The sequence below is a fragment of the Coturnix japonica genome, chromosome 1 (genome assembly GCF_054131305.1).
Source record: "Coturnix japonica strain WE chromosome 1, WE-NBRP24, whole genome shotgun sequence".
Taxonomy (NCBI): domain Eukaryota; kingdom Metazoa; phylum Chordata; class Aves; order Galliformes; family Phasianidae; genus Coturnix; species Coturnix japonica.
Window position 1 is genome coordinate 69942523 of NC_140663.1, and position 24258 is coordinate 69966780.

General features: G+C 43.9%; 3 protein-coding genes and 1 long non-coding RNA gene across 15 annotated transcripts; 1 reads left to right on the forward strand and 3 right to left on the reverse strand.

Annotated features, from left to right (window-relative positions):
• Positions 1 to 155: 155 nt before the first annotated feature.
• On the reverse strand, positions 156 to 3526 carry RHNO1 (RAD9-HUS1-RAD1 interacting nuclear orphan 1). 4 transcript variants are annotated; one of them, XM_085544321.1, is made up of 4 exons: positions 3389 to 3526; positions 3148 to 3318; positions 2306 to 2569; positions 156 to 910 (listed from the first exon to the last, which is right to left on the reverse strand). In XM_085544321.1, exons 3-4 carry the CDS (start codon positions 2471 to 2473, stop codon positions 269 to 271), a joined length of 810 nt encoding a protein of 269 aa, XP_085400447.1. In that variant the 5' UTR covers positions 2474 to 2569; positions 3148 to 3318; positions 3389 to 3526; the 3' UTR covers positions 156 to 268. The 4 variants fall into 4 exon arrangements, with proteins under 4 accessions (XP_085400447.1, XP_085400446.1, XP_015727306.2 ...); XM_085544320.1 differs by having other exon boundaries at positions 3132 to 3318; XM_015871820.3 differs by having other exon boundaries at positions 3148 to 3398.
• Positions 3475 to 14877, forward strand: FOXM1 (forkhead box M1). 7 transcript variants are annotated; one of them, XM_015871696.2, is made up of 10 exons: positions 3475 to 3581; positions 4730 to 5323; positions 6440 to 6588; positions 6790 to 6999; positions 7413 to 7541; positions 7692 to 7775; positions 8096 to 8137; positions 9033 to 9111; positions 9577 to 9758; positions 10650 to 14877. In XM_015871696.2, the coding sequence occupies exons 2-10, from the start codon at positions 4777 to 4779 to the stop codon at positions 11703 to 11705; spliced, it is 2478 nt and encodes an 825-aa protein (XP_015727182.2). In that variant the 5' UTR covers positions 3475 to 3581; positions 4730 to 4776; the 3' UTR covers positions 11706 to 14877. The 7 variants fall into 7 exon arrangements, with proteins under 7 accessions (XP_015727182.2, XP_085400301.1, XP_015727191.2 ...); XM_085544175.1 differs by having other exon boundaries at positions 9577 to 9740; XM_015871705.2 differs by having other exon boundaries at positions 9036 to 9111.
• LOC146762510 (uncharacterized) lies at positions 7935 to 16365 on the reverse strand. Its single transcript, XR_014945021.1, has 2 exons — positions 16230 to 16365; positions 7935 to 8186 (listed from the first exon to the last, which is right to left on the reverse strand). It is a non-coding gene; the product is annotated as an uncharacterized LOC146762510 (long non-coding RNA).
• A 274-nt stretch (positions 16366 to 16639) lies between these two features.
• Positions 16640 to 24258, reverse strand: ITFG2 (integrin alpha FG-GAP repeat containing 2). Of its 3 annotated transcripts, none has more exons than XM_015871832.3 (12): positions 24137 to 24258; positions 23960 to 24055; positions 23480 to 23521; positions 21913 to 22081; positions 21444 to 21583; positions 20918 to 21066; positions 20662 to 20756; positions 19577 to 19630; positions 18644 to 18735; positions 18326 to 18443; positions 17581 to 17754; positions 16640 to 17428 (listed from the first exon to the last, which is right to left on the reverse strand). In XM_015871832.3, exons 1-12 carry the CDS (start codon positions 24230 to 24232, stop codon positions 17271 to 17273), a joined length of 1383 nt encoding a protein of 460 aa, XP_015727318.2. In that variant the 5' UTR covers positions 24233 to 24258; the 3' UTR covers positions 16640 to 17270. The 3 variants fall into 3 exon arrangements, with proteins under 3 accessions (XP_015727318.2, XP_085400352.1, XP_085400363.1); XM_085544226.1 differs by having other exon boundaries at positions 20918 to 21071; XM_085544237.1 differs by lacking the exon at positions 21913 to 22081.

Genomic DNA, 24258 nt, shown 5'->3' on the forward strand with positions numbered 1-24258 from the left:
AGCCGTGTGGATGTGGAGGCTCATTGCACTTACCGCCCTCCCCACAGCCCCGGCAAGGAAGCTCAGTCAAAAGTAAAATCACACCACTCCCCCCCTGAGAATAAAGTGCATCCTACGCGTTGCTACCACTTCCCAATAGAACTAAGATGCCCCAGCACAATGTATGGCTTCGTTTATTACCCCTCTTTGCTCTTTTCAAGGACTTTCTGCGTTTGTATTAGACCATATTTATATTGTGTGTGAAATGGCTGTTTTGCCAAATCAAAAGTCAGCCTGGCTTCTTGAGTTCAAGGTCTGCCTTCACCAGTATGTCAGCAGTGCTCAGCTTCCCTCTATCTCTCAGGTACTTAAGGAGATGAGGCCGATGTCTCCAGGTCACCTTTATTCCATAGTCACGCTCAGGAGTATCCGTAACCAGTGTTGCTGCCAATTGCTCGCTCCCACAGTGGTTGACACTGGACACCAACTCAGCACGACTACTGCTTTGTGGCAGAACGCTGCTACCTGTCCAGTTCTTTAAAGAAGGCAACTGTGGCATCCCCATATCTAGTGGACTGAAGACTTCTGGCTCTATAGGCTGAGAAACAGGTAACGATGGTGTTTCACTATAGTTCTCAGAACCATTCACCTGGATGTTGGCTTTCGATCCTATCCCTTTCTTGCACTGGCGGTGAGAATGCTGTGTGTTCTTTCCTGCGTGACTCAGCACATCTGTGGAGCAGACTGCACGTTCTTCTGAATTCTCAAAACTTAAAGGAGGAAATTTGCAGGCCACAGATCTCTGACAAGCTCTCTCTGCATGAAGCAAGCCAGAGCTGGCATCCTGATTCTGAGGCTTGTGAGAACCACGTTGCTTCTTCTGACACACTCTCAGAACCAATGACTTAGTTGTTTCAAATTGGGGGCACACCTGAAGACATAATAAGAAAAAAAAAAAAAAAACAAAAATGGTATTTTTCTCCAGAGGAACACCAATCTTATTCTACTCCCCCACCCATCCCATCTTTCCTCAGTGTGTTGATTAAATGGGTAAGCTGGCCTGCAGCAAAGCAAACTAGTTGTTAGCCAAGCTGGTAAGCAGGAAACACCTCTGAACTTCAAAGTTCTGTTCTATCACTTTGAGAAGCGAGTGGAGTACAAGTGAACTACTATGGCCCAAATATTCCTGAGCAACTATAGCTACAAATGGGAGTAATATGAAGATAATGTTCATTAGGCCTTCAAAATATTCCCTCAAAACATGCTTTCCTCAAACAGAGTTACTCTACAACACAAAGATTAACAGATGACCACAAAGTCAATTCTAGTAAAATCAGCTTTCTGTCAAAGCTCAGTAACCTATACTTCATTGAAAGACTTTGGGCACTTACTCAAGATTGCAAATCCTTCTTTTTTCAGTAGTTGTTATCTTCTGGGGTTTCAGAAGTCAGGTTGTTTCCTACAATCCTAGAGTATCCCAACCTGGATATCATTATGACAACCACAAACCCCTTTTAGCCTTCTCAGGTTTCTACACATTCCCTCAAAAACGAAGTGCAAGCTAGTTATGGGTACTGACTGTCTACTGTACACCTGAACTGACTGAACCAAAGCCATTCTTTAGACAATCATGGCTCATGTTTCCTAATAATTGTATCCTGGCACAAACTTAACACAAGTGAACAATTGACCTGGACTTCATTTTCAGAGAACATAGCACATAGGCTTCACCAGGAGCCTAACAGTCAAGAGGGCCTGAAAGAGCGGAAACTCAATCTGAGTAGGAACTCAGTTGCCAGTGAAACCAAGTGATATCCATCCATAGAGAACAGTTCAGGGAGTTGTAAACCTACCAGTATGTTCTAACATCTAATAGCTTCAGTGCTATTGACTTCAGAGAAATCACTGGATATTTAGAACAAAGGACAACGTGGTTATTTGAAGCTCTTCCAAACAAAAAGCATACTTCATCACAGCAATTCTTTCATGCAGCATTTCAGAAGCCATAGCATAAAAATTACATGGTAAATCTTTCAATTGCCATAGAAAGCAAGCTTCTTCCTCATCAGAATTAGATTTTCAGAAGACAAATAGAAACCACGATCTGTATACACTATAGTTCTATGCCTTCAAATACCCAGGATTTTATTTTTTATATTTGAACATAAAAAAACTCATATGCACTTATTTATGCTTTAGGCATCTATAATGAATTCAGATCCATGCTGTTGATTTTCATTATCAGGATACAAAACTTTCTGTTGAGATGTGAGAGAAACTTAAAAACCTGTTGCAAGACACAGAGAAACTGATGATGTATACCAACCCAGGCAGCAAAGGTGTTGTGGTCTACAGGCTTTGTAGAAACACATACTGGATTTTCAGCCACACACAGTGGAGTTTCACAGCAATGGATGGGTGCCTCCCACTGACTCTCAATGAATACCAGCTCTGCCTTTCTAGTCTTCCGGGTACGGTTCTTTTTGGGAGGCATCAGACAATAAGATAAAACCGCTTTGAAACCTCATGATGCTCACTAGTACCAATTGGAGGAGGAGGAAAACACTTTGATGCTCAAGCACCCTCAGATCTGTAGAAAAGAAAAGGAAATGGACTTGAACAATTATTTAGAAATCTCAGATAAAGACTTTGAACAAAACACTAGTACAATAACATGCAGATCTCCATATAGACTGTTACCTACCAGTAATTTTTATATCTTTTATCAGATTCCAGGCAGATTTAGCATATATATATAGTAGAATGAGTAATTAAGTGCTTCAAAGCTTCATGAAGGCACAACCAAACATGTGATGGTAAACAGCCACACTGAGTTGCATAACAAACTTTATAACAAAAAGTAGTTGTAGAGCAGGTACATGTTACTTGGCTGGCTGGGTGCAGGGGGTTAACTCCTTCCTAGCCTGCACACCAAAAGGAGGTAAACATCTCTATTTATCAGGGGAATACGTGCATATTCATGGTACGAGGATATTTTTCCATTTAGAAGCAGATCGACACAGGTGAGAAAATACTATGCAAGAAGTACATTTTCTTATTCAATATATAAAGCTACATAATAACCGCTTGCTACGTGTTATCACAACAACTGACCAGCCCCCTTAACGTGCCATAAGATATAGAGACACAACCTTAGTATCCACCAACCAGTGAAGTCCAGATGCTCTTGGAGGTCTCTGTGAAGGCAGCTGGAGCCACGCTTTCCTCCCAGTAGCGCACAGCGATGAAGAGTCAAGCCACAGAAGAGTCAAACCTGGCTGTAGGGTTAGAGTCTCGCAGTCTCAGCTCGGATAACTCCTCTCGAAGCGGATAACGACCCTTAAATTAAGAGTATTTACAGGTGACCACAGCCCTACCGTGCTCAGCACCTACCCCATATAGTACATACCCATCAGCCCGCCCGGCTCGGCCCCGCCCGCCGCTGCGTTTCACTGGCCCGGAGCTCCACGTGATGGCAAGAAACCGCTGAGCGCCAAATTCAAACAGGGAACCGATGGCGATGGCGGGGGGTGGATCCGAGCCGGGCTGCAGGTGGTGAAGCTGGATCTTCCTTGCGCCTCTTCTGCTCGCCTGGGGAGGGGGTGAGTTGGGACCGAAGCTCGGCGTTCATTCCTTGTTGTACTGCGCTCTCCCGTTGTTTGGGCTTTCCCTGTGAGGAGCTGTGTGGCCCAGTGAGGTCTGAGAGTCCGGGAAGTGAGGGTTGTGGTTTACAGCGGGTGACGTAGGTTTGAGGGGGTACTTGCTTCGTTCTTCAGTATTACGGTTTATTTTGCTTCGTTCTCATCGCTTTATAGTGTTGTGAGCACCTTCCTGCTGCTGAAAACAGCTTTTGGCCTGCTTAGGAAGTTTCTGGCCTTCAGCTGCTGAGCAGCCTCTGGCCCCAGTGCTTCCTGCTCATAGAGTTCATCTAATGGGTGTTTGCCACTGTGTGTCTTTCTAGGTGATTCTTACTGTACCTGGATTTGTCCTCCACTCCTTCCTACTTTTCTGTTTCCCACGTCTTATACCTGCACTTAAATCCATTTTTGGTCAGGCTGTGTTCTGTTGCTTACAGCAGACTGCTATGTCTGTATTCTGGTTTCTCATCCCTCCAGCTTACTGGCTGATGCTGGTCAAGTCATTTCCCAGCTAAGTCTTAGCATCCCTCATACAGGTAAACATACAGATGGGTCTTGAATATCTCCAGAGAAGGAGACTCCAGAACACCCCTGAGAAGGCTATTCCAGCGCTCTGACAGTAAACAAGTCTTTCTTTCTATTAGTATAGAACTTCCTATTGTTCCAGTTTCTGCCTATTGTCCGTTGTTACATTGTTGCTTGCCACTGAGGCGTCTGCCCCCATCAATTTCACTCCTTCACTTTAGATATTTATAAAGAGTTATGAGATCCCCTTTCAGCCTTCTCTTCTGTAGACTGGAGAGTCCCAGGTCTCTCATCCTTTAGATATACATGCTTTCCTTGTTATTAGATACATAATGACACTCAACTTCTGATGCAAGTATTTACTCTGCGAATCCTGCTTCCACAAGCTGTTGATAAAGAGGTGAACTGTATTTTCCTGTAGCCTAGTCAACCTTATTATAAGCTTTCATTTTTGTTTTTCTTTCTCTGTTTTTTAGCAGCGTGGGGATTGCTGAGAATATAAGTGCTGTGAAAGACCTGTGGTGTGTTTGTTGACCTTTTTTATCTATTCCTACTGTCTGCGCTCATATTGTGTTTTTGTTTTGCAGGACTTGTTCCTCTCATTTTCAATGGAGAGTGACTGTACAGATAAATAATGAGGACCAGCCCTTGCAGGCCCTTAATTCTCAAAAGAAGGAAACTGACCCTTCTACAGAAGGAGGCATCCAGTACTTCAGGAAGAGATGAGAACAGCGGTCACGATGAAAAGGCACCTAAGCAGGAACATAGCCAGGAGTACCAAAATGACAGCCAATGCAAAGACAAAACAGGCTGTGGCCTGCAGAAATTCCCAGAGGGAATAAAGATAATGAACCATCCTACCATGCCCAACACGCAAGTGGTGGCCATCCCTGCAAATGCGGATATCCAGAGCATCATAGAAGCCCTGACAGCAAAAGGAAAAGAATGTGGCAACAATGGGCCCAATAAGTTCATTCTCATTAGCACTGGGGGAACTTCTCGTTCCACAGGTTTGGTGCTATCACAGCACCTTCCCCCAGTGGAAGAACCTGGCGCAGTGGCTAGGACTGCAAACAGTCAAGTAAGGGAGAAGAATACATCACAGACACCTGATCCTGCAGGAGGATCAATGGCCTGGCATTCAGGAACTGATTCTGCGTTTGCACAGAAGCAGGAGAACAGTAAGTAACCCTTACACTTTTCTTGTTCTGAAGGATAAAGATACGCAAATTGGGACAATAAGCGTAGTACTTGAATCTCAGTATGCAGTAGTGGAAGTCGTTAAATTAATTACAAATTAATTTACAAATGTAAATCAATTACAAATAAGTAGCTGTGGATATGTAATGGAATTTGAGGGATCTTGGTGGATATCCTTTGAAATAAACAGTCCTGGCATTTGAAAAAAAGGTAAAAAAAGCAAAAATTTGGTACCGGATAAAAAAAAATGGGGTTAGTTGGAGGGATTTCTGGTCTAGAATAACAAAATATGAGGCAAAGGAAACATGAATGGAGTCACTCCATTATCAGCGCTCCAGTATCAGCATGAAGTACCTTAGTCAGTCAATGACAAAAGGGGCACAGGCCTTTGAAAGAAAAATAATTCCAACTGTTTCCTTCTTGGCTGTCTCTTGAAGCTGATGGGCAAATGTTAGAAATGGGACTGATTTTTACTTTGACTTGCTTCTCAGATCTCATTTGTATTTGGAATTTAAAACTGCTCTGTAGATTTGGGCTGTGGCAAATCTTATCCCACAGGCTAATGCTGTGTAAGAGGAACCCATAGATAGCTCCAGTAGCTGTATTACTGAGAACAACCCCACCTTAAACAATACAACATTAGATTAGTTTTCTATTGTTGCTGTTCAGAAACCATGGAGACTTTTTGATTGCTACTTGGGTTGTGTGTAAGTCTTACTGTTGGAGTTTATGCCACCTTCCTTGACTTTTGTTTATTTAATTAATCCTTTAGCTAAAAATGCTTGAATACTCAAAGTACTGGAGTCAACACTGTCCTGTTTTGGCTGAGAACAATCGTTTGGTTTGAATATTGTGATATGTTTGTTTGTTTTAGTTTTTGTTCTGTCTTTAACGTTACAGCTTTTTTTCAGGAATTGGGCAGACACACATTCAATCAGTAATTCAAGGTAAATACACAAGGAGGCTGAACTTTGCAATACCATCTTGTTCCTACCCTGACACAGGGATATCTACGTTAGTACTCTCTTTTTGGCACTTGAGGTGAAGGAAGAAGGTTATTGTAAATAAGCAGAGCTTTGGGCTTATTTTTCCAATAGGCATTGGCGACACAGTGAGCTCTGTGCTGGATAATAGTCTCACTAACATCCAGTGGCTGGGGAAGATGAGAACTGATGGACTAACTCCCTGTTCTGTGAAACAAGGCATGGAGAAGGAGAACCAGATCCCTCTGCAGGAAAGAATGAAGGTAATTAGGAGAGGACAACAGTGTACACTCAAACTTTCGATGAGGATGCAATCAGTCTGGATTTGAAGACTTATGAGAGCTAGATATGATGATTTCCAAATAATCTGAGAACTCCCTTTACCAATTTGAATAGCAGTACATGGAATATCCAACCCTTGTCAACTATCGAAGCACTCATATATTGTTTCTTCTGTCTCTCAGACTGAAGAAGATTCTGCTGCTGTTGCCGTTCCCTCCTCTTCTTCCTCATGGCAGGATTCAGTGTCAGAACGACCTCCATACTCCTACATGGCTATGATCCAGTTTGCCATCAACAGCACTGAGAGGAGGCGTATGACTCTGAAAGACATCTATACCTGGATTGAGGATCATTTCCCATATTTTAAGCATGTGGCTAAGCCAGGTTGGAAGGTAATAAGCAGGCCCTCAAGTTCCAGCGGGCCACAGGGTGATGCTATCATAAGCCTTGCAGTTGAAAATGAAAAGTTGTTTCCCAGCCTACAGAGCAAGATAGAAATGAGTTTAAAACCCCACCCAAATATCCTCTCCTTCCAAATATTCCATATTTGAATATTTTTATTCTTTTTCTCATTCCATTTCAGCAAGATGGTGGGATGTTTGATCACTTAAGAATGAGGATCTTAGGAGTAAAGAGAATAAGAGACTTAACAGTAGAGTTGGCTGGGCTTGCAGTGAATAGGAAGGTCCACTTTGGGCTTTGCAATGGAATCTCTCTGTCAGAACAGTCATGTTTGAGATAGGCCTTACTGTGCTGATAATAAAAATGCTGTTTTTCAACTTCCTCCTTATTCCTTTTCCCACAGAATTCTATTCGGCATAACCTGTCCCTCCATGACATGTTTGTCCGTGAGACATCTGCTAACGGTAAAATCTCATTCTGGACTATTCACCCTGATGCCAACCGTTGCCTAACATTGGACCAAGTGTTTAAGGTGAATGCTTCATTCAAAAAAATGGGACAGCCTATCCAGTCCCTAAATGACACACTAAACAAATGCACCTTAATCTGAAAGGAAAGTTAATCTTCTTGGGCATCAGCCTCTAAGTAGATGCTAAATTCAGTTGCTTCTTCTGAAAAATAGATGATGTCTGTGTTTGGAGGAAAAAAGAAAAGGGTGCTGTGGCTTTTGCTGCTGGAGCTTCTTTGGGATGCATTCATTCTTCAGGTATCATGCCAAACGTTTGACCTGTTTCCATAGGACCGCTGCAAACGTCTAATGCAAAGCTTTCCATTGAATTAGACCAGCATTTCCTCTTTTGTTTGACTAGGCACTTACAGGATGGAATTGTTGTATCCCAGCTGGAAATTTAGGAGATCTTTCAGATTTATTTTTTTTAAGATGTGTTTAGTCTCTTCTGTGTTTTGTGAGGTGGGAGGGCAGATTCATTCTCTGGTTTGCTCAGATTATGCAAGATTGATTTGTCCCTTTTTATTGATGGTAACTTCCTCTTATTTTTCTCCTTCTCACTGCCTCGCTGCCACTAGCCGCTGGACTTGGGGTCAACATCGTCTGAGCACTCTGAATCAGTAAGACTCTGGCCTGGATCCTGGGCTTCCAATCTCCTCTTGCTAGTCACTGAAAGAAAGGATAAGAGATTTGGGGAGGGAGAATCAGTGCTGCACATGATCATACAGCTCTGTGCACGCCCATTTTTGGGGAAAGGAGTCAAGCTAATTACCTTCAAGCTATATGTCCTTTCTACAGCTGGCAAGAGTTGTGCAGTTTTGAGCAACTAGAAGTCTACTGCTAAAATAGGCTGCAGTGGGCACTGAGTTTTCTGAGACTTCAGAAGGAGCTGAGACAGAGGGTTCAGGTACAATCTTCGTCTCTGTGGAGGCAGCCCCAACCTGTTCTGAGTCTCAGAATCAGGGAGAATGAGATCTCTCTGTGCTCCTTTTTAACTTTTGGAAACCAGTTTCACTGTGGATCTTAGAAGCATAAACCTGTTTGCTGCCTCTTGAACTCAACATTTTTAACAATGATGGATTTTCAATGAATTAATCAGACACTATTTGTCACCACTACAGCCCTGGGCCTCATTCCTTCTGCTTAGACCATTGGCTCCTCCAGTGCCTCTGCTTGATTTTCAGGTCTATGGTTTGTATAGAGATAAAATACACAAATGTATGGTAATCACATTTCTGCACTGAGGACACCCGAACAAGGTCAGCTCTACAGCAGTCTGTGGTTGGAGTAGTTCTGCTGTACTGTTTCTGTTTCTGTGTGGATTTAAGTAGCTGGCCTTGAGCTGGCGTGGCTGTAGGACAGCAAGTATTACAGAGATACCACCTAGCGCTCATGCTGACTCTAACTATGTATTAGCTTAGTACAGGCTTGTGATTTGCAGTTCTAAACAAGGCAGCAGAACAAAGATGAGTTCTTCTATTCTTCTCTCTTTTTCTTATTTTACAATGCTTACAGCAGCAAAAGCAACACGTTGCAGATCCCCAGAAGACCATGGGAAGCAACAGTAGCAGCAAAACCGAACCCCAGAGTGCACGTGAGTGTCTACTTCAGGCTAGACTGAAATGAATCATTCCAATAAATTCCAGGTGCTTTCACAGATTTCCATAGGAATAAAAATAGTAATTGTTATCCCGATTTGTCTGCTTTATGGTTTCCTACAGCTGCTCCCATCCCTCAGCTCTGGAGCTGGAAGTAGTGTCACTGTCTCTGAAAGAGGATGTGATAGAAAGATGGAGGGAATTCAGTGCTCAAACTGAGTGACAACAGAGCTTGCCCCAGTCTGAGGTCTAGGATCTGTATGCAGGGCTGTATTTTGCTCTTTGTCAGGGCTTCTGCCCTGGGATTTGTATCCTCAAAACTAGCAAAGAAAGCAAATGACAGTAATTGATGAAATTGTTACCTGGGAGAATTTAGAAGCGCTTCCTGTTAGGTGTCTGGTTATCTGTGTGTACTGAAAGAAGGATAGAAGGCTAGCAAATCTATTCTTTTTCCCTTCCAGGACGGAAGATGAAGCCTTTGCTTCCTCGGATCAACTCCTACCTTGTTCCAATCCAGTTTCCAATGAGTCAGCCTCTTATCTTGCAGCCTTCTTTGAAGGTTCCTCTACCTGCGGCACAGGGAACATCCCAAAACAGCTCAGAGACCTTCCAGAGCAATAAACGTGTGCGCATTGCTCCAAAGGTTGTTTGTTGTTTTCTTTTTGTTTTTTCCCTTCTTTGTAGGGAGCTGGTGGAATGGGTGTTTGTGTTTTGTATGGTTTGTTTCCTCCATAGCTATTTTCTTCCCTGGACTGTTTTTCACATGGGTCCTCCAAGCCTGTAAGCTTCTGGCTAGGTGACGGTTCTTGCTTTTCCTTTTCTGTCTCTAGTGTGACTATACCTGCTAGTTGATTTGCTGTATGTATGTTACTTTAATTCACTAGAGGAGTGAGTGTTCTGGATTGCAAAGTCAAGACCATGTTTCTTTCCTGCTCCAATGAGAAGAAATAGGATTAGGGGAAACAGCTTTCTTCTGCCCCTTAAGCACTCAGATATATAGATATCAGACACTTAGGCATTGTTAGGCTTCATCTTGTTCTATTCTTTCTAATATTGATCCTGTTTTCCTTTATGCATCTGTTAATTTATGTTCTCTCCCGCTATGATTTCTTTTCCCATGTATTTTATTTTTGATAACATTTTAATTCATTTATTTTTGCTTGGTTTCTGTGAAATATAACCTCATTCTTTCTGTTATTACAGACATAAATAGTGTAAGGAGAATCAAATACAGAATTGCTCAGCTATCTGTCCTAGAAGTTGCTCGTAGCAGCAGCACTCTGAAGCGTGTAACTCCCTGCCAATTTGCTAAAATTTTACCCATTATGAATTGTAGACTTGTCTGTGTCAATTTCAAAGGCAGATCAATGTCTAGCTGTTGTTACTGCTACCTCTTTATAAAGATCCTCCTTTCACTTGTTCTTCTGTCCTTAGCTGCTAGTCTGCTAGTCTTTCTTTTCTGTCTTCCATTGTCATTTGCATTTTGAGTGGTTAAGATTCCTGTTTACTGACTGTGTATTTATTTCTTTTGTAGATGTCTCTCTCTTTTGAAGAGTCGTCCTCTTTACCCATGGCTGCGGTCAAGGAGGCGAGCCAATGTGATGAAGGATTATTTTCCCCAACACATTCTCTGAAGGAGACCAACTGTCAGGCTGGTGAGGAACCATCTTTCCCTGAGGCACTCGCTATTAAGGAGGAGGAAGGCTCACAGCTGGGAGACTGGCTGTCCCCTTTTGCTTCAACCATAACTGTAAAGGAAGAGTCAGACTTGTTTGTCCCTGTCTCAGCCGCGACAGAGAAGAAATGTTTCACTGTGCTGAAGTCACCATCTAAGGGTGTTTCTGACTCACTAGTTATAAAAAGATGTGATAGGCGGGAAATGAGCAGATCCAGAAGGAAACAACGCCTAGCACTGCCTTGCTCAGAAGAGCCTGTCCTTATCTTTCAGGAGAGCAATGAATTTGATCCTTTACAGTTAGGAGCAGACCTCCCCTTACTGCAGGAAGACCAGCCTCTAGAGAACGTATCACAGCTGAGATGCCTCCAGGGTGAAGAGGGGCCTTTTAAAACACCAGTCAAAGAGATGTTCAGCAAATTGCCAGTTTCTTCGACTCCCTGCAAAGTCCCAGCAACTACTACTACTACCCCCCCGACAGGGGGCCTTGACCCCTGGAAGTCTGCATTGTCAGCCAAGAGAGGTAATGAGCTGGATTTCAGTCCGGTGAGAACCCTTCAGCTGCCATTCACACCCTTCCAGGAGAACCAGGACTTGCTGGATTTTAACAGCACCCCCCTTAAAAATCCTCTCCCTGAGTCCTCTTGGGAACTGCTCAATACAGAATCCAACGACACAGTGCACAGCCCCCTCACGAGCTCTCCATCTCTTATTCACAAATCTGCTAAGCAGTTGCCCCTTGAACTGCCAGCCTCTGGTTTTACTGAAAACCGATCACTCATGGAGGGCCTGATTTTGGACACCATGAATGACAGTTTGAGCAAAATCCTTTTAGATATCAGCTTTCCTGGTCTTGAGGATGAAAACTTAGGAACAGACATTAGTTGGTCTCAGCTTATACCTGAAATGAAGTAAACTGTACAGAAGCCTGAATTTGGCTTATTTGGATTTTAAAAGAAAGCACCCTCCTTTTCTGAGATCTGTTCGTGTAGTCAAAAGCAGATACTCTTTAGACAGTTCTTTCATTCATGGGAATACTGATTCCTGCTAAGCTGGGAAACAGGCCTGTTGGCTGCTATGAGCTGCCTTTTTGAGCTGCAATGGACTATTTATCCATGTCAAGGTAGAACCTCTCTAATCCGGTGCTAGCATGGAGAGTCCCTGGAGAGGGGTTATCAGGAAAGCATCTAGATAGGCCCTGAACAGCTCTGGCTAATCAAGGCATTAAAGAAATGGGTACACTCCTCAACCATGTCCAATAGGAAAGGCTCTGAGCACTTCCTCCTTCTCTGGCCTTACTTTCTTTTACTTTGTTCTCATCTTATTTAGCCTCTTCTGTTTAGGTTTAATGGCTTCAAGCCCCTTACATTCCTTAAATTACTAGCTCTTTATTATAACGGTAACTTTATTCTTGTAGAGTTATTAGGGGAATATTTGAGTTGGTAAAAGGATTTAGCTTAGCATCCGTATGTTCTGCTTGCCCTGTATTCATCTAGATGAGATCCCCAAACACCATTTTCTTTTTATCCAAAAACACATTGGCCTTGAAAGTTACCCAAACATAAATCTGAAAAAATCATTTATATATGATTGAGTGGCTAGTCAAGCTAAACAGAAATTATTAACTGGATTGAAGCATTAAATCTTGGTTCAGTTTTCCTTCTCAGCTCTTCTTTCCTTCCTAGGAACAGAGAAGACCTGTAACTCTTTTGGTTCCATAGTCCTATTAATATGTGCGTAGAGGTCTTGGTATAGTCACATATTTCTAAGAAATACTCCATACACGGGTGCTGCATTGCAAGAAAGGGCTGTTCATTAAATAGTTTCAGTAGCAGGCTAAGCAACCACAGCCACGATCTGTGCAAACTTCTTTTAATGTGTCAGTATTTACAAGACATCAATAGAAACACCTTGCCTCAGAAGTTTCCTCAAATCTTAGTGATCATTCTTGGTACTGTGCCCATGACAGTTCCTGAGTCTCTTGCTGCCTGATGTCAATAAGTTATCCTGAGATTTTCTCTTACCTCAGACAACGTAACTTCTTGGAATCTTTGTCCTACCTGAAGCACTGAGGGTAGGAATGAAACCTTTTCAAGCAGTCAGGGAGTATGAAAATGTATAAGAAATCAAAAAGGAACAGAGAGGCCAAGCATGTACTTCAGGCTTTTCACCCACTGCTGTATCACAAGAAGCTCCACTAGAGATGCTGAGGTAAAGTGTGTTAAGTTGAATCCTCTGTTTTGGAGTTCAGGATATACCTAATGTGAGTCTGATGCTCTCAGGTCCCATGCTGGCCAGCATCCCCTGGTTAATCACCACCACCTTTGCTCAGTTCCATCAAAATTCATTCTTCATTAATCTGTGTAGCTTACTGAAGAAATATTGATACAGCAACCACAGTAGTGATGACATACAGTATTATATAGCAATTGGCAAATGAAGGCATCTCCTAAACTGATGCCTTCTATTTTATTATGCTGGCCCACGATGTCTGAGGCAGATGTTGGTGGTGTGGCAGTAGAGGCTGAACCTTCCCACTAATACTCCATTGCATGTTGTTGCTGTGCGGCAGATGGCAGCTTAGGGGCAGAATAGCGTCAGATGTGTGAGTGCGTATGAAGCAAAGATGTGGAATTGAATTCCTCCGTGCAGAAGAAATGGCATCAGTTGACATTCGTTGCTTCCTGAGTGTTTATAAATAACAAGCAGTGCTTGGTAGCGCAGTGAAGCGGTGGATGGTGCATTTCAGTGGTGACAGCAGCAGCGGGTCACCTCAGCAGGTGCTGATTTCTCACAAGTGCAGCGCTCTCGTTTGTGGCTGGCAAAGCTGCACAGCTAATGGTAGTGGCTGCACTGCAAATACTGTTTGGTAGTTCTGTCACATCCTGGGCTCTTTGTGTCTGTTGTATTTTCCATGGAAATAAATAGGAGGCATTACTCTTTAACTCTCAGTGCACTGCATGATGTTATGATGTGGAATACCGATAACAAAACATCATAGAACCATGACGTAGGAGCTATGATATACCCAGTCAGTGCCGTGCTCTTTGGCCCAGGTGCCATGAGTCTTTTTCATAAAGGAGTCCAGTTGTCTAAGTCAGTTCTTTCTTGGGTGCCTTTAGCAGTCCAGACCTTCCTGAACCACGTCAGTTTTGGTAGCCTGGTTCACCTGCTGTATATTTTCATGTTCAGTGACCTAACTTGGATACATGAGCATCTGCTTGACATGCTTTTACAACCAAGCTTTCTATTCCTTTCTGTGCATGCAGCAACACTGGAAGGCCATCTGAATGGCTTTCACCTCTGAACACTGGCTTGATTCACTTTCTCTTTCAGCAGTTTCTTGAGACATGAAAGAAAACCAAGACACTGTATCTCTGAGAGTAATGTTCAAACGCTTCATGAACTTCCTTCAGTCGTCTTTTCTCTAGGCTGAACAAAGTGACCTCAGCCACTGCTCACATATCTTGCTTTCTAGACCCTTCTCTATCTTCATAGCTTTCCTTTGGATTCTCTCCAATGTTTTTATGTCCTTCTTATATGGTGTTGCTCACAACTGAACACAGAGCTCAAGGTGAGGCCATACCTGCACAAAGGGGGACAGTCCTCTCTAGAGTAGCTGTTGCTGCCCTTATCTAGCTAGCAATGCTGTTCCTGATGCACTCCAGGTAAGGATGGCCCTTTTGGCTGTCAGTGCATACTGTTGACTCAGATTCAACTTGCTGTCACCCACAGATCCCTTTACACAGGGCTGCTCTCCAGCCCTTTGTCCACTCATCTATATTAATATATATCTACTGTTGCACCATTCCAAGTTCAGAGTTGCAAGATTAAGAGCACTTGACAATGGGCTAGTAACAGACATTGTATGCAAGTATAACAGAGCTGTGGAAGTGTAATGTGACAACAGTGGTAGAAGACTGTGAGCCTGAGATGCTCAACCAACGGGTGCCAGGAGAGGCTTTACATGCGTCAGACACAGGATGTATAGTGGAATGGATTTCACTGACTAGTTGTGCAATTTCTGGCTTGTCAGTAGGGGGTGCGCGCCCATCATTGCAATAATGAATAAACTGCTCTTCACAGAGATGTTTGCCTGATTAGAAATGTTTGATCTTAAGCGTGTTTCTCACACTGGGATGAAGCAATCCTTGTTGTACATACAGACTGGGGAATGAGATGAAAAAGACTGAGGGGTATCGGTTGGCTGCAAATTGAACAGTGTACCCAGGCATTATAATGGGGCACAAAACTGCACCTAGTATAGGAGCAGGTCATACAATGAGAAGGGTTGGGTGCTGTTATATAGCAACTCACATAGATGGAAATATACTAACTAAACCATTTCCATCAAAAAAGCCTGATGTCTGAGATTAGTAAAAACAAGGTTCAAAATCCCACTAACCTTATGTTTTTATTGCTTTTTTATTTTATTTCCTGTCTTAATAAAAATATCAAACATAAAAATGTTTTGTAACTTACATACGTTAGCTACGTTATATAATGGCTGCAGATGACACCAAGCTGGGAGGAAGTGTCTATCTGCTTGGGTTGAGGCCAACTGTATGAGCCTTAACTAGACCAAGTGCCAGGTACTGTGCTTTGATCACAATAACTCCATGCTTTGCTACAGGCTTGGGTTAGAGTGACTGGAAAGCTACATGGAGGAAAAGGATCTGGAGGTGTTGCCAGCCAGCCAAACATGAGCCAGCAGAATGCCCAGGCAGCCAAGAAGGCCCACAGCATCCTGGCTTGTGTAAGAAATAGTGTAGCCACTGGGGCTAGAGTGGTGATTGTCCCTTTGTACTTAGCACTGCTAAGTCTGCACCTTGAGAATATGGAGTAAGCACTTGAATTTTTTCAGTGTGTTATTTATTAGCTGAATGTATTTTATTTTCTGAACTGAATGACACCTGTGGGGAGGAGGCACGGGAATGAGGCACTGGGACATCTCCATGCAAAGCTGTGGAGCATGAGGCATCAAAGAGGAATCCACTCCAGGAGACCAGACAGACGCTGTGGTCTGGACAGACTTCCATAAGGAAGCATGACAAGCCAGGGAGAATTACAGGATTTCTTACTGACTTCATAGAATCATAGACTCACAGGTTTGGAAAGGACCTGCAATATCATCTAGTCCAACCATCCTCCCATTACCGTTGCTACCACAAGCCACTAAATCATATCTCATAGCCCCTCATCCAGATGCCTCCTGAACACTGCCAGGGATGGCGATTCCACCACCTCCCTGGGCAGCCATCCCAGTGCCTGACCACTCTCTGAAATAAAAAGTTCTTTCTTTTGTCTAATCTAAACCTCCTCTGGTACAACTTGGAGCCATTTCCTCAGGTCCTGTTTGTTGCCTGGGAAATGAGGCCAAGCCCCTCCTCATCTTCACTGCTTGCATTTCCTCCTTGCTCAGGCAGCTTTGCTGCTTACCTTTTCTCTGTTGTGGAGTATAACTACTGAAGGATGGAGATCTAAAAACATTTCCTAAAACAGCAGCTGGGTCTGGATGGTGCACGCATCATGAGCAGTGAGTGTAACCCTCCTGGTGGTTGTGGGATGAAGGCTCATCATCTTCCTTGTAAAGGCTCGTAGTCTTCCTCACTGAACTTTCAACCCTGTGGGAAGGGTAGCCCCTGAACCATTTCTAACTTCGATTATTCATATAGACTGGATCCAGTCTGATGTCAAAGGAGCTCCTAAGAAAGTCATTAACCGTGCTCTGAATTAGTGCTGTTGCATTTCTTGATCAAAGTGGTATTTTTAGCTCCCTTTTTTCTTGTATCACTAATACAGTAGAACACACTCCTCCCTGACAGTTTAAAAAGTAAGTCCAAAAGCCATGACCTGTAAAATGAGTTTTAATGATTCATGGTTAAAGCTGTTCAGCAGTGTTGGGAAAATGTTGCTCAGACAGATTTGCCCAATTATCTTAATTCCAAGAGGAGACAGAGGAGAGTCTTCAGCTTTCTTTATTCAAAGAAAGGGAGAGTCCATGGGACTCAACACCTCAAAAGTCACTGCCTCTTTTTTATCCTTCTTTCTGATGCGTTGTCCCTCCTTTCCTCATTGGCTGAAGTACTCGGAGGTTACAGATGTCCTGGCCCACCCAATATACATTACTCCTTGTATGTGACCTTGTATGTGGCCTGCAAGTTATACTCTAAGCAGGTGTGGTCGCATTCCTGACCTCACACACGAGGCTAATACTGCTTCACCTGAGATTCTGAGGGAGAAAAGTGAGAATTCTCACTTGTTCTGGCAATCAGAACAGCAGCTCTAGGTTGCTGGAAACAGAAACCTAAAATTAGAGGGATGCCAATTTACTATGACCTAATTGATAGCCGGTACAGGACTCATCAGCATCAGGAAAGCACAATGCGAATGATGAGAGCTCCAGTCACAGTATCATGCAGGGTGAATGCTCAATTGCAGTCAGCAGACAGTTTCCAACGGGATGGAAGATGCCCACCTCTATGAGTCTTGTAATGGTTTATGGATGACAGTGTGGTGGGCAGAGGAGTCTGTTCCAGCAGGATTCTGACACTGCAGGGCGCTGTTAGGCTGTAGTTTCTCAGGAAAATACAGTGTTTTGTAGATTAGATCTTGGACTGCAGGAACATCACTTTTTTCTACAGGAAAAAAAAAAGAGACAGACAATTGGCAGGGATTCTCCACAGGTTAAGTAGCCCTTCTCCTCAAGAACTACCTGGAACTCCAGTTGTCCAGCACCAGCCGCTTTTCCTCTCTTTTATGTTGTACATCCCTCACCCCGTGCACTCACCCACACCCAGCTCCTGCAGCAGACTGTCAAATTCTGGGTCATTCTCGAGGATTTTTAACAGGTTGGTGGACTCCATCCTCTCCAGCTGCACATCCCAGTAGATGTAGATCTTCTGATTGAAGCTGACGTAAACGAGGCACGGGCTGTTACTTCCTCGTTTGCATGCATATAGGCCTACAAAGAACAGAAGTATGGAAAACCTAGCTACTTCTCAAAATACAGAGAAGGCAAATAGGTAACTTCTCAGGATGAGATAAGAAACACATTAGCAGAGAGCAGTAAGCACCTTCAAGGGAAGAACAGAAATGGCCTTGGCTGTGCTAAGCCCCTCTGAGACAATTCAGTTGTTTCTAAACTGCCATTAATGTATGTAGCTTGTGAGTTTGCATCCTGCTTTTTACAGGTCTGAGAGAGTGGAATTAGCAAAGTCAAGGCTCAGGCAGGCTCCACAGGAGTCTGTATCTCAAGTGAGAACAGCTTAGAAGGTTGCAAATTAAAAAGCAACGGAGAAGAAAACACTGTAACTAAATCAATCACGGCCATACCCCAGCATCACCCCCACTCATTCTGCTTGTCCCAGATTCCACCAGAGAGAAGACTGGCCGTGTCTCTTCCTGAACAACATACACCCCAGGAAGATTATTGCCCACTGCAGGCAGACAACAGGTCATAGGTTCCCCAGAGGTGAGCAGTAGCTTTGATGCAGCAATGTTGTGAGGGCTGGATTTGCAGTCAAAATCCTCACCTGCACAGAATGCGCTGACATTCTCATCTGCTTGAAATCTGGCAACCGTGCGATTGTGGTCAATGATGTACGTCTGGCCATCCCATGCACAGGCAATTACCTCCTCGTGCCCATTGCCCTGCAGGAATTAGCACAAGACATCAACTACTCCTCCCAGAGGCATTTGTGAATGTATATAAGGGATGTTAGAACCTGTAATAAACCATCTGGATCATTCACATCTGAACCCGTCCCTCAGATGCTGCAATACTGTCTCTGCCCAGAAAAGCTATGTTGAACTTTTGTCTTCACTCTCAGACCTATTCAAATAGTACTCACAGTAACATCCAGCTTCTCCAGTGCAAAGAGCTGGTGATCAACCTGCACTGACCAGAGCAGCTTGTCTGCCCCTTCCATGAGTTTCAACGTCCCTAAAGAGGAAAAAATAAAGATTGTCCTGAAAATATTCAAAGAGAACACAACGTCTGCTAACACTGGGCCCTGTGGACTCCTTCAGAATCATGGGCTGCACATGGAGGGGGAACATAGTATAGATTTCTGGAAGGGACAGAAGTTGATGATATTTTCAGCAGTGGCAGGAAACAGGAAGGTATAGGGCATCAGCAGGTCTCACATGAGACCATGTAAACTAGAATCCTCTCACCGAGTTCCACAGATCACGCAATCTCAAGAAAGCAGGTATCAGCCGAAAATGTACTGGCTAGTAGCATAAAAAGTGGCCTCCCAGATGTTAAAACCATTCTAAACATTTACCTCACACCATTTTCCTGTTCTGCAGAGGCACTGTGAAAGTACCAATTAAGGTGCTGGAGGCCAGTGGGAGATGCAGATCTGTGAGACAGGAGGTCATGTAACATAAACATGAACCTATCCCACACTGTGCCCTCCAATCTCAGTAAGGCTCATGAGAGAATCGTGGTGTGACTGGAAGCCTTGTCCATTGAGGCAGCTTAACAGTTAAGGCCCAAACAAGATCAGAAACTCCCTAGCAGGACATCATAGGGCAGACAGCATCTGGCCCATACAGGTTAGGCTGCCTATCTGGGAACATAGACACATAGCACCTTGTCTCCATACAGCTGCTTTTTGAACAGAATCCCTCCATTCAGTTCATTAGATTTAGTTTGTTTGAAACCCAGTTTCCTCTTCTCTCAAAATCAAAAGCACTGTGCACTCGTTCCCTGCTTTTAATTAAGGACAAGCCTTGGGCTTTCTCACAGGTCCTTCTCCCAGTTCAGTGGTAGAACTTACCATCAAGCGTACATAGGGCAAAGAGACCTGAGCCATTCCCCACACTGGAGCAGCCTGTAAATGCAGAAGAGAATCACAGCTGAAACCTATTTATACGCATTGTTCCTTCCCTCTCCTGAAAAAAATAGATTCCAAATAACAAACTGACCCATACTACCTCCTTCTTTGCCCAGTCTTGAAACTTTGCATTACAGGTATCTGCAGTCTTGCAACCAATCCTACCTCATGCCAGCTTTTATTTACAGGGCACTACTGTCAGCATAAACCCAATAATCCAATATATTCAGTTTGCGTTGATATGGGCATGTCTGGCTCTGGTGACTGCTTCTAGGAGTTTGTTTATGCCATATCTATGCAGGCCGTCTGCAATTCTGGTTGCAGTTAACATCATTATACCCTCTCTTTGTACCCAAGCTTTGAATCTTCTTCTTCCTTGCATTATGGAACACATGGACAAGGGAGTGTGACTGTATTCTCTGTATGTACCAAAACAGCATTCAGCATATTCAGCCAGTTGCATGGGGGGAAGCACTGACAGCATGTAAGAAATGCCTGGATACAAAAGCAGTAGGTTAGGGCTGAGAGAAGCAGGCAGCCATAGATAACAGTTGAACAGTATAAACTGAAAGGAGACAAACAACAGCAATACAAATGAAACATGGAAGCAGTCCTGGTGGAGTTGGGACCCACAGGTAAAGGAAGGGCAAGATATAGCTGCTACAGGAATCAAGCACTCAAATGCAAGAAGTAATTAAGAAGGCAGAAGCTGCAGTCATGCAAAAGCAAGGATCTAGTATATCTGCAGGAGCAGGGCTTCATAGACATTCCAGATGGGTAAAAGCAAGCAAGTGCAGTATGCAGGGAAACTTGTGCTGGGTGAAGAATAACCAAAAAAAGGTCCAAAGTCTGTAAAGAGTCCAAAAACAAATGTTTAGCTGTCCTTTGGAGGCAGACCAACAGGAGATGAGATTCTTCTGTTCTAGCATCTAACTCCCAAAGTTTTAATTTTCAGCCACTGGAAATCTGATTTCAGAGAAATCAGAGACAACTGTTGAGGCAGAGACCCCAAACTCCCAACCTCTCACCTCGGCCAATGCTACCAATCAGATGCGTGGAAACATTCTTGTTGTGAATCCGGCCAGATGTTTGGTGGAGAATAACGTCTCGAACAGGGGTTTCTCTAGGGAGAAAAGAGACGGGCATCAGGAAAGGTTACGTGATCATGCCTGGTGCTGTGCCTCAGAACTATCTGAAGAGCAGAAAGGCAGTGGTGGTGGTGCCCTCTTGTGTCAGGCATCTATAGTAGAATCTCCACATCTACTTCACACAGTCATTGTTCACCTGCTTGGGGAAGAGCTGTCACTCCCCTCCACCACGGGTTGCTGCTCAGAATCCCAGGTGCAGAGCAGAATGGCATAACCACATCCTGGCTGGGACACCATCATCTCTGGTAAGCCATTAGGGCCTGGGTTCACAGAAAGGCTATCCACCTGTACTGACACGGGATAAACAGAGAGAGTTGAACTGAGAAGCTTACATAGCCTAGAAGTTTCCTCTGTGCAACTCTGTACCTAAATCTGACTACAGCAGATTTTCTCATAAAAGCTGAGCATGAGCTCAACAAAGCCAGCTACAGTCAAAATATCCAAGTAAGAGGCATCTTCACCTGGTAAAAGCCAGTTAAGAACAGCCTTAGTGGAAAATGTTCTCTAGTCAGGTGAGAGAAGCTAACTGTTTCCCAGAACATACCAGCTTTCCTGCACGCACAGAGCAACAGCTGGGCAAATCTCCTTTCAAGTGATCAAAATAACAAGTACTTTGTTGACATCAATCCACTGGGATTTCGTGCCTCTTCCTGTACCCTCACCTGACCTTCCAGCAGCCATTTCTTCAGCAGAATCAGCTGCCCACAGATGTGGTCTGAATTCTCAGACGAGTCCTCCCAGCGGAAGGCACGCACCACTCTGTCAGTGTAACCTACCACCAGCTCACATTTCCCATCTCCATCTGCAGGGAAACAAGGAGACAGAAGGGCTCTCTTAGGCCTTCAGAACTGCAAAATCCCCAACATCCAGAAACCACAGCACTGGTTAAGAGGTTAAGAGACCATGAAGCAGGATCCTTGAGGATCCCAATCCAATTACAAAAACTCACACTTCAGAAATTTGTTAAAAATTCTTGCTTCTCTCCTCAGGGACTGGACAGTGTTTGTTAAAGCAAATGTTTCAGCTATGTAGTCATTTTCTTCTGTGTGCTCCATACACTTTCTCTCTCCCCATCACTTCATGCCCCAAAATTTCCCTACCCTGAACTCCCATTCTTACTGTCCCACTCACCTATGTCACTGATCAGCATGACCTTAGTGTTGGCAGGAATGTGTTGCTTGAACACTGGCTTCTGCTCTTCTGCTAACTCGTGGTGGCCTGAAGTATCTGAGTGTTTTGAAGGGGAAGTCAGATCAAAAAGATGAAACCAACCTTCTGCACTCACTGCCACTGTAAGATTCTAAGAGAGAAAGAGAACAGCCAATTTTTTTCTATTAGAAATTGTAGCAGGGCAAGGGAAGATCAATGACTGCTACAAGAGAACATGAGACTATTTCTGGACAGATGTCACAGAGTTACCTCTAGATCTATGTCCATGACAGAGAGAACAGGCCCAAAAAAAAGAAAAAAAGAGAAGAGGAAAAAGAAAAGTGTTAATCGTTTATGGCCAGTCCGGTCCAGCCCTGTGACTAATGAGGGAGGGCACATGTGGGTCAGTGCCCTGGGAGACAGAAAATGGGGGGGGGAGATAGTAGATGTTTGCTGATGACACCAAGCTGAGTGGTGCGGTTGACACAATTGAAGGAAGAGATGCAGTTCAGGGGGATGTCAACAGTCTCAAAAGGTGGGCCTGGGTGAATTTAACGAGGTTCAACATAGCAAAGAGCAACTTTTGTTTTGCACTTAGGTCAGAGGAATCCCAGGCATATATACAGACTGGAAGGAGAAATCCTTGAGAAAGACCTCGGGGTCCTGGTGGATAAAAAACTGAATGTGAGCCAGCAGTGTGCTCTTGTGACTTGGAAAACAAATGGTATCCTGGGCTCCATCAGAAAAGAGGAGGACAAGAGAGACAGGGAGGAGATTGTCCCACTCTACTCTGCCCTTGTGAGGCTCCATCCAGTACTGCACTCAGATATGGAGCCCCCAATACAAGGAAGACAGAGAGCTGTTGGAGAAGGTCCAGAGGAGGGCTACAAAGATGATCAGAGGGCTGGAGCACTTCCCTATGAAGACAGGCTGAGGAAGCTGGGCTTGTTCAGCCTGGAAAAAGAAGGCTGTGGGGTGACCTCCTAATCTAGAGCACAGTATTTTAGGCAGTGTGCCTAAAGCGAGAATTTTTTACTTCTTAGTCATTTGTTTAACTCTCAAAAATAGCAAGGCCCCAGAAGTCATCATATTAGATCTACTAGAATTTGTTTGGAAGTCAAGACTATTCTGTGGCTGTCTTGTTTAGATGACATTAAACACATAATTTAAAGCAGCAGAAGAGCCATGACCTGCAACAGGGCCCAGTACAGTTGGATAAAAGCCATCAAGGAAAGGGAATAGTAAATTATTTATCCTGAAACTTCATGGCACTCAGACAGGAGGATATGCTTACCATTACTGCTTCCTAAAGGCAAGATCTCTTTGCTCATAAGACTTGTATGGTGTTCACAGACAGATGAGATGCAAGTTACACATAAGCACAAGAACAGCTTTAATGGTGTTAAAATTCTGTGCATGAGGGCAGATCCTGGAGAGAAAACACCTACCACCTGTTCTCCTCCACACTCTGGATGGACATGAGCTAAATCTCTTCAGCACTTCACATCTGCCCTACAGACAAAGATGGGAAGAGTCTGATTGTTCTCACCTTTCCTTTATTGCATACATCTCCCACACCAACACAGGTAAGCTGCAAGAGAAAAGAAGATCTTAAGAGTCCATCTTTGAGAGAATGCAACCCAAAGAAGCACTTTTAGATAAACCACTGCCCTACCCCCTCCTCTCCTCACAGTCTCTTGGACTCAAACAGCCTTTTTAATGACTAAAAGAACAGCCCAGGACATAAACACATGATCCACACAACTGTCCAGAGCTCTGGGGCAAAATTCACAGTGTGCAGGACCAGGTTCAAGGTGGGAGAAGCCCCAACATAGTTACTGTGTTTGTTCAGTAATTTGTTCATAATTTTTAGTCCAAAGGGGTTACTGTAAGCAAGAGGGTCTTATATCACCAAATGAAAGGCATCAGGAGCAGTTCTAGATGGCTTTCATATCCCAAAGCAGTGATGACAATAACATGTACACACACTAGAAAGCTCAATCAGTTAAAAGCTTTGTCAAGAACTGACCATTCCTTGGCAGGATCGTACAGTCCAGGGTTTGCTGTCATCATTTTTGTACACATAGAGTTTCCCGTTGGTGTCTCCTACCACCAGCTCATTCAGCTGCACAAGAGAAATGGGGTTAGTAAGTTGTTGTTCACAACTGAAGAAACAGATCCCGCCGCTACCGCCTCACGGCCGCACCGTGTCGTTGTCAGCGTCCCCCAGGCAGATGGCGTGAGGAAAGAGGCTGCCGCTGAACTCCAGAGCCACACGCTGCACGTAGCTGACAGACCGCATCCCATCGGCTTCTAGGCCGGGACGAC

Bases quoted from the DNA above. Each gene is read 5' to 3' on its own strand.
- RHNO1 (XM_085544321.1), bottom strand. From the start codon at position 2,473: ATGCCTCCCAAAAAGAACCGTACCCGGAAGACTAGAAAGGCAGAGCTG. The intron at 911-2,305 runs GTTGGTATACAT...TTATGTCTTCAG, and splicing joins ACAACACCTTTGCTGCCTGG to GTGTGCCCCCAATTTGAAAC.
- FOXM1 (XM_015871696.2), top strand. From the start codon at position 4,777: ATGAGGACCAGCCCTTGCAGGCCCTTAATTCTCAAAAGAAGGAAACTG. The intron at 6,589-6,789 runs GTAATTAGGAGA...TCTGTCTCTCAG, and splicing joins CTCTGCAGGAAAGAATGAAG to ACTGAAGAAGATTCTGCTGC. The intron at 9,112-9,576 runs GTGAGTGTCTAC...TTTCCCTTCCAG, and splicing joins AACCGAACCCCAGAGTGCAC to GACGGAAGATGAAGCCTTTG.
- ITFG2 (XM_015871832.3), bottom strand. From the start codon at position 24,232: ATGCGGTCTGTCAGCTACGTGCAGCGTGTGGCTCTGGAGTTCAGCGGC. The intron at 24,056-24,136 runs GTGCGGCCGTGA...TCTCTTGTGCAG, and splicing joins GGGACGCTGACAACGACACG to CTGAATGAGCTGGTGGTAGG. The intron at 18,444-18,643 runs GTGAGTACTATT...TAATTCCTGCAG, and splicing joins TGGAGAAGCTGGATGTTACT to GGCAATGGGCACGAGGAGGT.